The sequence below is a fragment of the Coturnix japonica genome, chromosome 1, assembly GCF_001577835.2.
Source record: "Coturnix japonica isolate 7356 chromosome 1, Coturnix japonica 2.1, whole genome shotgun sequence".
Lineage (NCBI taxonomy): Eukaryota > Metazoa > Chordata > Aves > Galliformes > Phasianidae > Coturnix > Coturnix japonica.
The window spans coordinates 62,975,242-62,989,755 of NC_029516.1; the positions used below are offsets into that span (position 1 = coordinate 62,975,242).

The 14,514-nt window shown below is 48.6% G+C and overlaps 2 protein-coding genes across 2 annotated transcripts; one reads left to right on the plus strand and one right to left on the minus strand.

The window, feature by feature from the left end:
* Positions 1-187: 187 nt before the first annotated feature.
* MCAT (malonyl-CoA-acyl carrier protein transacylase) lies at positions 188-4,854 on the minus strand. The gene is made up of 4 exons (XM_015869876.2): positions 4,386-4,854; positions 4,192-4,279; positions 3,189-3,406; positions 188-2,440 (listed from the first exon to the last, which is right to left on the minus strand). Exons 1-4 carry the CDS (start codon positions 4,836-4,838, stop codon positions 2,018-2,020), a joined length of 1,182 nt encoding a protein of 393 aa, XP_015725362.1. The 5' UTR covers positions 4,839-4,854; the 3' UTR covers positions 188-2,017.
* Positions 4,385-14,514, plus strand: TSPO (translocator protein). The gene is made up of 4 exons (XM_015869896.2): positions 4,385-5,003; positions 10,781-10,979; positions 12,835-12,973; positions 13,800-14,514. Exons 1-4 carry the CDS (start codon positions 4,814-4,816, stop codon positions 13,971-13,973), a joined length of 702 nt encoding a protein of 233 aa, XP_015725382.2. The 5' UTR covers positions 4,385-4,813; the 3' UTR covers positions 13,974-14,514.

Below are 14,514 nucleotides of genomic sequence, written 5' to 3' on the forward strand. Positions count from 1 at the left end.
GGTATGCTGCTGTGTGTGAACGTGCATGGAGAAAAGCATAGAACTGTATGCGGCGGCAGCAGCTGTTTCTGCCCCCAGCAAGGCTGATGAGAACACAAGGCTCCCAGGGCCCAGATGTTGCTTCAGCATTCTGCATTTCATGATGGCAGGGGGTCACTTAACACACTGTTCCTGCAGACAGAGGTTCTATCATGTTTCTCCCAAAGAACTTTTATTCCATGCAAAACATGCTGATTATATGTATACACACACACACACATATATATATACAGATATATGGCAAGCACAGTATAAACAGAATACAGGTCTGGAAAATTACCCCCAGTATGTTACTTTAAAAAAGTCTGGAAACCATCATGCACTATATGAAAACCCAACTCAGTGGCACCAGTATGCCATATAGAGTTTCAACTATTACACAAGCTGCTTTGGGTCTTACAAGACGGAATCAGACACTTCTAACACAGCTCATCGTTAGGTGTTTAGGATTGAGATTTATCTGAAATATTCCAACTACCAACTGCTGAGTTTGCCATGCTTCACTGACTAAGTAACACATCCCCTCTGACATAAGACTTCACTGACATCACTTTTGTCCCAGTAACCCTGACATTTGGCAGTCTGCAATAGCTCAATAACAAAGCAGACAATCCTGCATTCTGCTGGTAGGTAATGCTGCCACGTGCCAAACTGGGATTTGTGCAGGCAGGTGGGGCGGCTGCCCACTTCATCAGCTCACAGAACAGCTCAGTGACGCCCCGCTGAATGACCACAGCTAAGGACAGAGCTTTTCAGAAACATGAACTAATGAACCAATTCATACTGTAACTGGAATTTATTCTGCAGTTCCTAATCAATTAATGAAGGTGCGTATGGTCATTTCAGCACTACCCTATTTACTTTTCCTACATATCTACTTAACACTATACTAACAAAATTCCACAACTAAAAAGACAGCAAGATCAAAGATCAGCCAAAGCTACTGCTCAGCTGTGCACCCACAGCACAGCCTTTGCCTGCACTTTTGTACACAATTCCATAACAAATGGCTGCTTTCTGATTTTCCTTAGAGCTTTAAGCACTTCTCCCAGACAAACAGCAAAGCTCATCTGACTTCCTGAGCATCCTGTAATTGTCACAAGTTCCAGAACAGCATAAGGAGCCTGTAATCCTGCTGGTGAGCCAGTGGTTGGCCAGCCCTACACTACACACAGCCAGGATGCAGCAGCAGCTCTGACTCTGAGCCCTGCCAGGGACTTACAAGGTAACCCAGCATTGGTGTGACAATGAGCGGCTACGTATAAAACAGCCTCCTTCCACATGGGAACTACCTGCCAGCAATTACATGCTCTGAAGCATCTAAAAAAACAAGAACACTTCTATCGTTTACCGCTAGCTTAAACCTTAGGAAAAACATATCCCTTCTGCCAAAAAAAACCACCAAAACCAACCCAAATCCACATATTTTGCCTTATTTGATGGCTAGGTGGCAACAGAGAAACAAAAGGATTTGCTGGAGGCAAACATCACAGCAGGCAGCTTAGTGCATGGGAGCACCCCTGCACTGAGTGGTTGCATGGGGATGGAGTCACCTAAAGGAGCCCCATACCTCAGCGGGGCATCATCAGGCCTGCATCAGACAGCACAGTGCAATCCAGGAGGCACATCCTGCACGGACAGTGCTACTGCTGGCAGTAATTTGAGTACGCACACCCACCTCTCACACTAATTCAAAATACATAAAGGAAAAAAAAAGAGCAAGGACACTGCATGCAGGATGCGGGCCAAGAAGAAAGCTGCTTGGTGCATTTATTGACAGCTGCAGTCCTGGTGCAGGTGGGAGAGCTGAGCTCCCACTCCACACCCAAGGCACACAGTGAAGAACATCTCCCGTGGTGACGCGTGGTGCTCCTCTTGCTGTGAAGAGCCATCGGTGTCTCACACTTCCCCTTTCAGGAGCCTGACATTTGTACACTGCGGAAAGCACAAGTCGCATGGATTCTTCTCTAAAAGCTGTTTATGTTTCCGCCGCTTCTTCTTCCTCTGTGACACCCACGTGGCTGTACTGCCTCCAGGCCTTCAGATTACACTTTCGGAGAACTGCTCCCAGCTGTTTACCGGGACCCACCTCATATGTGTATGGAAATTCCATTCCCTGCTTCCTCTGGTAAATGGAATGCATAGTCTGCTCCCACAGCACGGGTGAGACGAGCTGCTTCACCAGCAGTTTCTGGATGTGCTTTGAGTGCATGTACTTTTTGCTGTCAACATTGGAATAGACACAAATCAGTGGTTTTTGAATTTCAATGGATTTCAGGACCTCAGCCAGAGGCTCTACTGCTGGTTCCATCAGCCGTGTGTGGAAGGCACCGCTGACTGGAAGCATTTTGGTACGTGTGAAGTAGAATTTTGAGGCGTTCTCCTGCAAAAACTCCAAAGCCTATAAGAAAAAGACAGAACAGTCACTGCCTGACACAACAGAATTCCATGTCCGCCAGAATGGCCTCTCCAGGTCCAGAGCAGTAGAGCCACTCCTCTCCTACCCAACCACCAAGCACACACTGGGGGAAAAAATAACAACCCCACAAAGCAAATACATAGGTTGTTCTGAAAGTAATGCCTCCTATTTATTTCCATGGAAACTACAACAAAGAGCACAATAAGACTATTTGATAGAGCAAATTCTCAGCTACAAAACACTATTTTGCCACATAGTCCCCACCATTAGCTATGCATTTTTGCCAGTAGTGAACAAGAGCCCGCGTACTGTGCTCATAAATACCTGTACCAGCGGAGGTGACCTGTGGTTGCTGTCACTACTGTTGAAATGTACGATCTGCTGCTACCATGTGCTCGCATCCACTGTTTGGTCCCTACAAATATTCATTAAGTGCTGATGACTGCCAGTGGGTGCCATTTCTTCCACATGGGTGAATTCAGTGACATCCCTCTGCTTTATATGCAATTCTATCTCAGATGCCATTTTGTCAGGTTGCCCCTCCACTGCCATCTGTCACGTGGCAACAGAATGTAACAGAATATTGGCTGGAAGGTTCAGCCTCTACAGCTGTACCACCAACATCCACCTCTGACATTGCAGGCCAACAAAATAAAATAGGTGGCATTACTTTTGGAGCAGTTTTAATACGTGAAGTTGAAGTAATCAGGTGCATCTCCTGCAGCAGTACCTGTATGTGCCCTGCGATGACCCTGCTATCTGGGAACAGGTAGTTGGAGACCTCGCACACGGGGCTGTCTATGCCCAGTGACTCGCAGTGCCTACGGGCTTCCAGGCAGGCATATTTGTAGTTGGCCTCTCGTCTGCCGATGACTGACAGCATCCCACTGGGGACGGCCTCCGCTGCCGCCTGCATGGCCTCAGCACGCACCTTCACAGCACAGAGTGCTGAGGGGAGAAGGGGACAGGTGAGTGCAGACAGGCAGTTTGCTCACGCTGGGAGTGAGAATCACAGAACTGATAAGGTTGGAAATATCACTACCACCATCCAGCCCAACCATCAACTCATTTCACCGTGCTCACTAACCATGTCCCTCAGTGCCACATCTACACATTTCTTGAACACCTCCAGGGAAAGTAACTCTATCTCCTCCTTGGGCAGCCTGTGCCAATGCATCACCGCTCTTGCAGGTATGTATTTCTTTGTAATATCCAATCTGAACCTCGTAGGTGCAACTTGAGGCAATTACTTAGTGTCCTATAACTAGTTTCTTGGGAGAACAGGTCGACCCCTACCTCACTGCAACAGAGTTGCAGAGAGCAATAAGGTCTCCCCTGAGCCTCCCCCTCTCCAGACTGAACAATCCCAGCTCCCTCAGCTGTTCCTCAAAAGACTTGTGCTCCAGACCCTAAACCAGCTTTGTTGCCCTTCTTTGAACACGCTCCTGGGCCTCAATGTCTTTCTTGTAGTGAGGGGCCCAAAACTGAACACAGTACTTGAGGTACAGCCTCACCAGTGCTGCGTACAGGGGGATGATTCCCTCCCTGCTCCTGCTGGCAGCGCTATTTCTGATACAAGCCAGGGCACCACTGGCCCTCTAGTTCACCCGGGCACACTGCTGGCTGGCGTTCAGGCGGTTATGGACTCCAGTCCCTTCCCAAGGCTGGTGCTTTTAATACGACGTTAGGCCTATCAAAGCAAACCGCGGAAGCAGAAAGCAAAATTGACCCACCTTCCGCGAAGTCCATGGCTCCGGCGAACACCAACGCCGCGAACTCGCCCACGCTGTACCCGGCAGCGGCCACGCAGCTCTCCACCACCTGCACAGACACACGCGGCCGTCAGCGGAAGAGCCGCGGGGGGGAGCCAGTGTAGGAGCCGAGCGGCGGGAGCCACGTCGCGGCCCCGACGGTCGCCGTCGCCTACCTTAGGCTGCAGGTGGTTGAGCTTCTCTACGGCGGCCAGGGAGGCGACGAACACGGCGGGCTGGCAGTGCCGGGTGCGGTCCAGCTCGGCCCGCGGCCCCTCCAGGCAGAGCGAAAGCAGGTCGTAGCCCAGCACCTTCTCGGCCAGGCGGTACATGTCCCGCACGCCGGGGTAGCGCAGCAGCCCGCGGCCCATCCCCACGAACTGGCTGCCCTGCCCGGGGAACAGCAGCACTGTGCCCTCCCGCGGAGACCGCTGCTCCCGCCTCCCCCCCGCCGCCTCTCCCTCGCCCGGCTCCTCGTCCCCCACCGAGCTCTGCAGCAGCTCGCTCAGGCTCGCCGCCCGTTCCCCACCGCCTCGGAGCGAGCTGCCCCGCCGCCGCGCTGCGTCGCGCAGGACGCCGCGCCCGCTGCAGCCAGCGAGCCGCCATGTTGTCGCGGCCCGGCTGCCCATGGCCACCGCCCGCGTTGCCCCGGGAACCGAGCGGCCCCGCCGCCCACTGCTCGACCTGCGCCGCGCCGTTCCGCGGCCCCTCCTCGGGGCGGGCCCCGCTAGCGGGTGGGCCCTCGTTGCAGAGGCGGCGGTGGCGGCGCGAGAGCGGAGCGGAGCAGAGCAGAGGTGAGGGGGGATGCGAGCCCTGGCCGTGGCGGGAGCTGAGGTTGAGCCGCTCCTGGCCCCGGCAGGGGGTGGGGGAGGCGGGGGGGGGGGGGAGGCGGGGAGGCTCGCGTGCCGCGGTGCTGGGAGCCAGAATGGTACGACGACTCCTAATGGGAAGTTTCTTCATGGGCGCCGGGAGGGACTGGGCTTTTTTCTCTTTAGATTTGCAGGTGGTGGCTGTGGAACAAAACGAGGTGCTCAGTATTTGAACGCCCAGCGGCGGGGTTACTTCACAGATAGCGAGACGTGCCACGGCTCAGTTGTAGTCGTGCCGTCATTTTGAGTGGCTGAAGGTTATGAAATGGTACCACTCAGCGCCTCAGGTTGGGCGGGCGGCTCCGCGACGCCGTGCTGCTTAGCTGGGCGGAGAGGAACAGACCCGAGCTGTGCTGAGTGCTGTTGTCTTCCTGATAGGGACGACTTGGCTCGCTTTTCTATCTCTGTGCTGCACCGCTCTCTCGGTTTCCTCGGTTGTTGGGGCTGCGGACCCGTCAGCAAGCAGCTGTGGTACAGAGGGGCCCGTCCTGCTCCTGGGGAGCCCCCAGCTGCTGAGCCCGCACAGAAGCACCGCTCTCCCTTTGGTTCCGCACGAAGGGCGCTGGCCGCGTTGCACAGTGACTGGGGCTTAGCTGTGGGCCGCCAACAGCCCTCCGCTATGGAGGCAGGCCTTGAAGGGGTTCTCTCACACCCCGCTCTGTCTGAAGAACTCCCAGGCCTGCACAGCATCTACATGGGAAATATCTGTGTTTATTACATACACGGATGACGATTGAGAAGCAGTGGCAAAGGAAGATTATCTAAAAGGTGCTTTGTCTCTAAATACAGCCTGTTTAGAGGATCTTATACAAATGTACGTGGGGAAAGTTAGAAGAGATTGAGCAGTGAATGGCAAATTGTCAGCCAGGTGGATCCTGTCCCAGCGGGCAGGGCTGCCTCTCAGTGTGTGGGTCAGATTGTTTCAGCGCATCATGGCTTTGCCATCTGGAAAGGATAAGAGTGCTTTGAGGCAGCAAAGTTCTGTACCACGTGCTGTGACAAAACTTTGTCTTCAGTGCCATGGTTTCCCAGCAGCTAAAGCCACAGCAGACCTAAGAGGTTTATCGCTATCCATCAAGCGTGCACCCCTTAATCCTTTGGGCAGCTATGTGATGTGGAGCCTTTTCCCACTGAGGATGTGCCTGCTGCCTTTCAGACCTGCGTAGAAATGTACTGCCCTCAAAATAATACATTACAGAGGGCAAGTATCTATCCTGGTGGGCCTCACTCCCAACTTCTGCTGCTTTGTCTGCCTCAACGTGCCCAGGACCACAACTCCAGAGCTGTGTGGGTAACTTGGCCCCACTGAGAGATTTTCCTCAGCACTGTTAATGCAATAGCTGTAACTTAAGCGCCATGTGATTGGAAAGCCAGCACAAAGTTACTTAAGGGGATTAGTCAGAGGTTTATCAGAGCAAGGATATAGCACTGCAATGGAAGCAGCTGCCCTCCTCTGTTCCTGCTCTCTGGCAGCTCTTGGGCTGGATAGGGGGAGGCACCCACCTGGCTCTCAGAGAGCTGCTCCTTCACTCTGAAGGGCCTTTAGCAGCTCTGGGTCCTTCTTCACCAGCCTGAGGCATGTTGGCTCATCTATTGCAGTACACGTTGTTCTCCACACCCTGTTCTTTTTTCCAGACAAAGGAGAGGACATGGAAAGCTTCCGCTTCACTTTCTGTACATTGAGCCATCACAGGGAAGCAACTTGCAAAGAGACAGAAGGCGGCAAGCTGTAGTATCGCTAATTTTCCTCTTTATTTCTCCTGGTGCATTACAGAGCTGGAACTATCGCCAGACAGGTCAGCTTTGAATAGCCAGAAGCAGTATTTTAACACTGGTAAAGCAAACTGGCCTGCTGCAGCCAGATTAGGACTAAGCAGAAAATGGGCAGGATGATAAAGAAGACATCACAGGGCAGAGGTGAAGGGAAGGAACAGAAATAAGCTTCTATGAAGTGTGTTGAGGGAGTAAAGATCTCCAGCTGTGGTGGTTTAGCAGCAGAGATCAAAATGTCTGCATGCTGCAGATACCATCCACAGACAGCATGGTTTCTTCAGTATGCAAATCAGTATGCAAAAGTACTGTATAACCAGCTCTCCCTGCAGTGGAGCTGGGACCAGACTGGGAAAGCAGAGCAGGTTGTGTAATGGATGCAGGTGGAGGGGCTGTGCTAGCATATCTGTGCCAGATAAGTTATCGCTAGGTAACTTCAGGTGTCTGCATGTGCTTTGAAGTCAGGATGTGCCCCAAGCAAAACAGTGAAGGAAAGCTGTCTGTTTCACAGTCTGGATGTTTCCAAGTGCAGAACCTGCACATCTGTGAGCATGGGGCACAAGTGGTTGAAGGATCCCACAAGTGGGTGAAGGATCAGGTTTGCATGGCTGTTCTTCCCTACCATCTCAGCTGGTGTGGGGTGGCTGGGAACCTGCTTTTGGCCCCAGTGAGTTCCTGCAAACATCAGGTGGTTGCAGTATGTAATTCTAAATGAGTAACTGCAGTTATAAACAATAACAGCATCATTAATGTAAAGTAATAATAATAATCATCTTAGTTGTCTTATCATAGCTAATCATAAAAACTTAGATGGTTTTCAGGCCTAAATCTGTGAGCATCAAGCTTATTTCCAACAAAGGTGGGTAGCAAGCTACATTGAAACGAAGGCAGGGCTGATAATGCTTTATGAACCCTTTGACTCCATTACTCTCAGAGGTTTCCTAGGCATGCCACACACAGCACAGACTTATTGCTGCATTGCACATTTGGGACTGGGCTGCAAGCTGTGTGGTGAAAGGTTGGAGGTGAAACTGTATTAGCACAAGCTTTTCTGAGATCAGATTGCATCACGTAGCCCCCTTCAATGTGTTTTCTCCTCTGTCACCTTGCATTGTGGTTTTACACACTGCACCTTCTGTCAAAAGCGCCTGCCACTGCTGCTGATCCTTTGCCATTCCAGTCCCAGCTTCTTTATTTGGATCCAGCACATCTCCGCTGTTTGATCACTGAAAACCTGCGCTGAGTAACCAAAGACGGACACAGCTTCTTCCAGAGTTAGCCAGAGTGGCTCCATGAGTTAGCTGTTGCTTTATATGGGCAGTTGATGCTGGAGCTTAGTTTCTGGGGAGTTAAATACAGAACTCCACTGCTGGTAGACAGCTGGGTGCTACCAGACCGACCCTCTGGCACACTGCAATTGTGTGATACAGGGAAGTGTTTTGCAATGCTGGCAATTCCTGAGAAATGCTGTTGGGAAACACAGTACGTGGTTAGTAATAACAACAGACAAAAGAACAGGACACCGACATTCAATTCAAACCAGTACATTCCGTCTCTTTGCTTCTGAATCTTCCCATCTGCTGTTCAAGCACAGTGGTACTTGCCCTGCTTGCCCTGTTTCTATGCTTTGTACCTTCCCCGTTTTTGTTTGCCCTCCTGATTTCTTCTCTTGTTAGTGTTTCCTCCGACATGGAGGAACAGGTCTGCAGCTTCTTCATTAAGTCACTGACTGCAGCAGAGCAGTGTTTCCAGTTTATTGGCATTCAGCAATTTCAGCCTGCAAACCACATCGGGCCTTTCCTCCCTGGGGAGAAGCTGACAGAAGGAACAATGCCTGACACAGCCCAGCAGCTTGATACCTGCAGGAAGCTGCCCTGATGCTTCTGTGGCCAAAGTATAAAGCCTCTGAGGTCCTCACTTATCCCTTTGGGAAACCTGCTGGCATCGGATCAGTGTGCTGGGGCAGCAGAGCTGACCAGCACCTTGAGGTGTTTGTCCAGAACTAAGCCACGGTATGCTCTTCTTATTCACAATGTGGTCAATAGTGTAACGACTGGTGAGAACTGAGCTTTCAGCTTCTAACACAACCTTTGGGAATTACCATCTGAGGACAACCACAGAAGACCAAGATGTGGGAGAATGCCTTAACTCCTTTACTCCATATAAGAAACTTTGTGGTAAAGCAGCAGGAAGGACACAGGGCAGGAAGTGCAGCGGTGACCACAGCACAGAGCTATGCGGATCTTTTCCTCCCTTCCTTGTAGTCCATCCTCCACCCAAGACCCAGTGCAGCTCCAGCAACCTAGTGCATTGTTCTCCATCCCCAATCCTCCCTAGCTCAGTTCTGCATTTGGCACTGCTTGTCTTTTGCCTTGCACCACTTCACCCTTCCGTTTGGTTTTGACAGCTTTACTGCTTTGTTTGCTGTCATTTTTGTGCGCTCCCACTCTTTCCCCTCCTACAGCTCTCCCCTGAGGCAGCCCCACCGCCTACATGGCCCTTTTTGTTAACTCCTTACAGATTTCCCTGCCCTGTGTGCTTCTCCCATCCGTCTATGCTGCTCTGCCTGTAGATCTCTGCTTTGCACCTACCACCTGAAATGTTTACTATCCTACACAGCCTTGTGGTCCCAACTACCAAAATTAAATTAATCTTCATCACATCTGCTGGGCGGAGCAAGACCATTGTGCAGGAGATGTCCCTGGCTGGCCTGGCTCCCACCTGTTCCCTACATTAAAAACTCAGGGTGTCAGCTGAGCTGACAGTTAATGCCATCAGTGCAGCATCCTACTCTTAAGCACATCTGCTACCAGTGGATTTACTCTGCTTCATTGCTTGTCTCCTCATTGCATCAGACACAGCTGTACCAACAAAACCTTCACAAGCAGGCCCAGACAAAGTGCCACACCAAGAGGACACCCTCCTTTGGCATATCTCTGAGTACTGCCTGCTCTACAGCTCTCTCCTGGGGTTTCCACAGGCTAGGGCTCCCACTCCCTCCTGCAGTGTCTTTTGTGATTCCTTCCTGCTGCCCGCCTAACAGGTTAACAGGAATTGGGTGTATTTGAAAAAGTGTGTTTTGGTTCTGCCCTTCTTATCATACCTCTCATCTATTTGCGTTTTAGCACCCTAAACACTGATCTTTTGTAGCAATTAACTTTTGGCCAGAAAAATGGCAACCAAGTTTTTTCCCTGCTTACTTCCTTACTCTTTTTATTGGTGTCCACAGCCAAACTCAAGCAGCTCAACTACCAGGGTGAGGTGTCACTTTGTGTTACTTCCACAGGCAGTTTTAATCCTGCACACTGTATGGGTATGGTAGCTATGATGGCTACAGCTGATTGCCTGCTTTAGGAAGAAGCCAGCGGTACGTTCTCCACCTACCCACTGAGATCATCACCCTCCACAGTGTTTTATTTTGTGACAGTTTGACAAGCATTTGCTACTTACCACATCCATCTCACCACTCACTGGGCACCCTCCAAGGCTAAAAACACAACACAATGTATAGATCTATTTTGCTTGAGCGCAGGCAAGCACACACTGCATTATTCCTGAGTGCACCACTCAGTGAGCGAATGGAGCTTTTACTAAATACAGACATGCAAGTTTCTATCAAACTGCATTAATTCCTCTGGTATACCCAAATGAGAATATTGATGTAGGTAAAACTCAGTACCCTTACTGCAAAAAGCTGAGAAGGAAGTGAAAGCTCATAAAAGCCAGAAAGTAAATGACAGCTTCCTATATGCAGGTGAGTATTGTCCAGTGAAGCCAATGCGTGATCCATTAATTTCAGCTGCAGTGAATGACAGGAGTAGGCTGTGACCAGATCCTACATGCGTATACTTTTAAAATCTGCCTTGAAAATATGGAATAGTTGTTTCCTTTTAAAATGACTCTGCTGATCTGCATGTTTGGGTTTGTTTCAGATTCAGTCTCAATGGAAGTGGTACCAGCCTGGGCCTCAGCTGTTGGCTTCACACTCCTGCCCCATGCAGGAGGAGTTTTAGGAAGCAAGATAACCAGAAAGGAAATCCCAGTGTGGTATGAATCTCTGCAGAAGCCATCCTGGTGTCCCCCTAACTGTGTGTTTGCTCCAGTTTGGGGAGCCCTCTATACATCTATGGGGTATGTTTTTCACATCCTATCAATACACTTACGTGATCTCCAGGTTGCTCATTATACAATGCTAGACTAGAAAACTATTATTCTATTTTCGTGGCTTGTATGTCTGCAAGAAACTGTGCTGAGCTGCCTGTCTAGCAGGTAACAGCACATTTCGGGGAGCTGCGTGTGGCCACACTTTGTATGTAGAACTGTCCACTTCAAAAGCAGCAGTTGGAAAAGCTGCCATTCATCTGCTTTCCTTATTCGGTCGGAGGGGAAGACCTGCCAAACTGGCAGCAGTGAAATGAGGCGGCTCCAGGATTTCTTCTCTAGAGCTCTGAAACCCTCTGCTGTCTCCTCGGGTACCTGTGTGAATGGTACTTGGCCTCATGATTCCCTGTTCTTCTGACAGTAATTGCTGTGCTGCCAAGTATTTTAAAGCAGTTAAATAAGAGAGACGCGTTCTTTCCCAGCATTATGTCGTTATCCTGCAGGTTAACTTAAATACTACAACTCCTATTGCAAAATACAGCAATGATCCAATATCTGAAAACATACCTGAACGTGTAAGAAAACCAATTTAACATTCTCTCACTTTGGTTTACTTTTCTGGAAATAAAGGCTTTGTCATTTTTACAGATTCACATGCTCTTTTCTGTCTGTATTCTTTCTTCTTTCCTCTTCTTACAGGGTACATGTGTATATTTATTTAATTGCTCTTGTGTGTTCTGAGTTAGAATTTGGGTTGCTGTCCGTTGAGAAAAATGCCTTTTCTCAGAGAGAAAGGGGCTGAGGGGGCTTCCTTCAAGCTGACTGTATGATCTGTAAACTCGTTTCTTGAATTCTCATAATAAATCTGGACATCACATTAAATCTTTTTACAATCACTTGCTTTGGTAATACCAAAAGCAGGCAATACGTTCTGAGGTAAGTGGTTTCAGCTACACATTACATAGAGCATAGAGCTCTACTACATAGAGCATACTACATTTCAGCTGACTGAAAATGTCTTTATCATCAGGTGTTTGCTTCCATAACTTGCCATGCACACACATCCCTTGCAATGGTTAAGACTTTTCATTCGTATAGAATCTGAGAATATTAAAAGCAATAAATAATTAAAAGCAAAGTTTAAAAAGCTCCTAAAGTTGCCTTGTTTAGTCTTTAAGAAAGATGTGGTCACGAAGCAAGCCTGAGTCACTGTCTGCATCCGAGACAAAAAGAAATCCTCCCCATGTGACTGAGATATGTAGGCTGCAACAACTTAGAAGTTCACTACCACAGAAATACATTTGAGCCCCCTGCTATTCACCAAGTGCACAGTGCAGCTCACACGCCTAGCAGACTCCTGTGAGAAGATGGAATCTGTATACAGTTACTAATTCTAAAACGGGGGGTGTAATTCCGATTGTTGGCATTTGGTCTGTGGGACTCTTGGAATGACTGTGTAGTCAGCTGCATTGGTATGTCTAATGGAAAAGTCAAACGGACAAAAAAGAGTCTTGGGTGATGAGTACTCCCTTTTCTAATTGATCTCTTTCAGTTCAAAGGTAAATCTTTTTCCTCTCTTACCTCTTGCCTTCAAAAGTCTTTGACTTGCTTCCACTTCTACTACTCCATTAAGACTGAAATGCAGTAAGTTATCTGCTTTTCTGCACCTAGAAATGAGAACTCTGGCAGAACAGGGAATATTTCTCTCCATCTTGCTGTCTGCAGCAGATAAGCAACCCTTCACAGTCAGCCATCCTGTCAAGTAGCACCAGGACATTTCCAAGTGAATTTAGACTCTGACACTGAAGAGATTTAATTTGTTTAAGAAAACACGGCTGCTTTCTAACAGACATACAGGATTATACCTTGCATTCGCTTTCTTCAGATACAGCTCCTACCTGGTATGGAAGGAACTGGGGGGCTTCAGTGAGAAGGCGGTGGTTCCTCTGGGCTTGTATGCAGGGCAGCTGGCATTAAACTGGGCATGGACTCCCATATTTTTTGGAGCTCACAAAATGGGATGGGTGAGTAAGTTTGTTTCTTCAGCATATGCTTTTGAAGTCATTTGCAAGGTGATGAGGCTAAAACGTGCATCATGATTCTCTCTGAAACTGAACCTGATTTGTATTATCAGTACAGAAGATGGCTTGCAGAAGTTTGCTGCCATTCTTACTGCCTGCCAGCAGCCACCTGTGAGAATTTACAACACCCTTAAATGTTTAGATTACCAGTAGCTCTTTCTGACACCCTTTGATAAGAGTCTTCTGTGACTACAAAATGTAAACATTTATGCCTTAGTAAAATTCCTTGGTATCTCTTTGGCAAACAGTGGTGATTAGAAGCTTATCATTAGTCACATCATCAGCATCTGGTTTAGACAAGACCAGCTTTCTGCATGCTGAAGAACAACAGCTCACCTTAAAAACCAGTATTAGAAATTGATTTGCCTGGTTCCCTAAGTAAGAGCTATGTTTTAATAGCAGAACTCTTTGCAACCCGTAATTAATTCAACCACACCGCATCTCTGTGGGCAGCATCAACAGCAGAAAGACACTGAGTGAGTTTATGTGGCTAAGGGACTATTTCTGCTAACAAGAGGTGAAAAAAAGGAAAAATGGAGGAGTATGGATGAGAAGGATTTTGTCTGCTCCCAGCTGCAGCGCCCTTCCCTTCTGACTGCTGTACCTTTGTATCAGTCAGGTCAACCCCTAGCTCAGCAATGTCCTCAGAAGTCAGCTCACAGAGGGAGCTGCACAGTGTCAGTGCTAAGTGGAAAGAGCCATACAAATACCATCTAGTTAAAGAGAACGCAACGAGGAAAAGGACACTAACCACCTTCCTGTGTTTTAGGGGCTGGTGACTCTCCTGCTCACAACTGGTACAGCAGCAGCTACCACTGCTTCCTGGTATCACATCAACAGAACAGCCGCTTATTTGATGGTTCCATATTTAGCTTGGCTAACCATGGCTTCTACGCTCAATTACCGCATCTGGAAAGACAACCGCAACAAGAAATCTGAATAAACAGCATTCGGCCCCAAATATTTTTGGTTTTGCTCCAAGAATTTTCTAAAGAAATGTATGCCTTACTTACTATTATTTTTAGCTGAACTATTTACACTATGCTATCATTTGACACTGCAATCCTTGTTTTAAACAAACATGACTCGAGTAGGCAAGTCTCAAAGGTTGCACGAAGTTTCACAGCAGATTAAATGATAGCGGACATTGGAAGGTACTGGTTTTCAGTCCTGCAGTATCATGTTGTATGTGACAAGCAGCATTTTAACTACTGCCAGAAATAAGCACTAACTGCAACTTCATTCAGAGGAAGAAATCCAGCTTTTAGAAAGCTGCTCCCTGCAGTCGCAAGCTGTGGTCTGAATCAATCATGCTTACCACTAAGCACGGTGCTTTATGGTCTCACTGCAGCTGCCATGTCTTCTGATTGCTGTACTCTGCGAACGATTAAGACCAGATCATTCTCATAATTTGTGCCATCCCGCTTGGAAGCGCTGTACAGTCTTAAGTGTCAGACAGACATATTAAACTGCATGTAAACTTA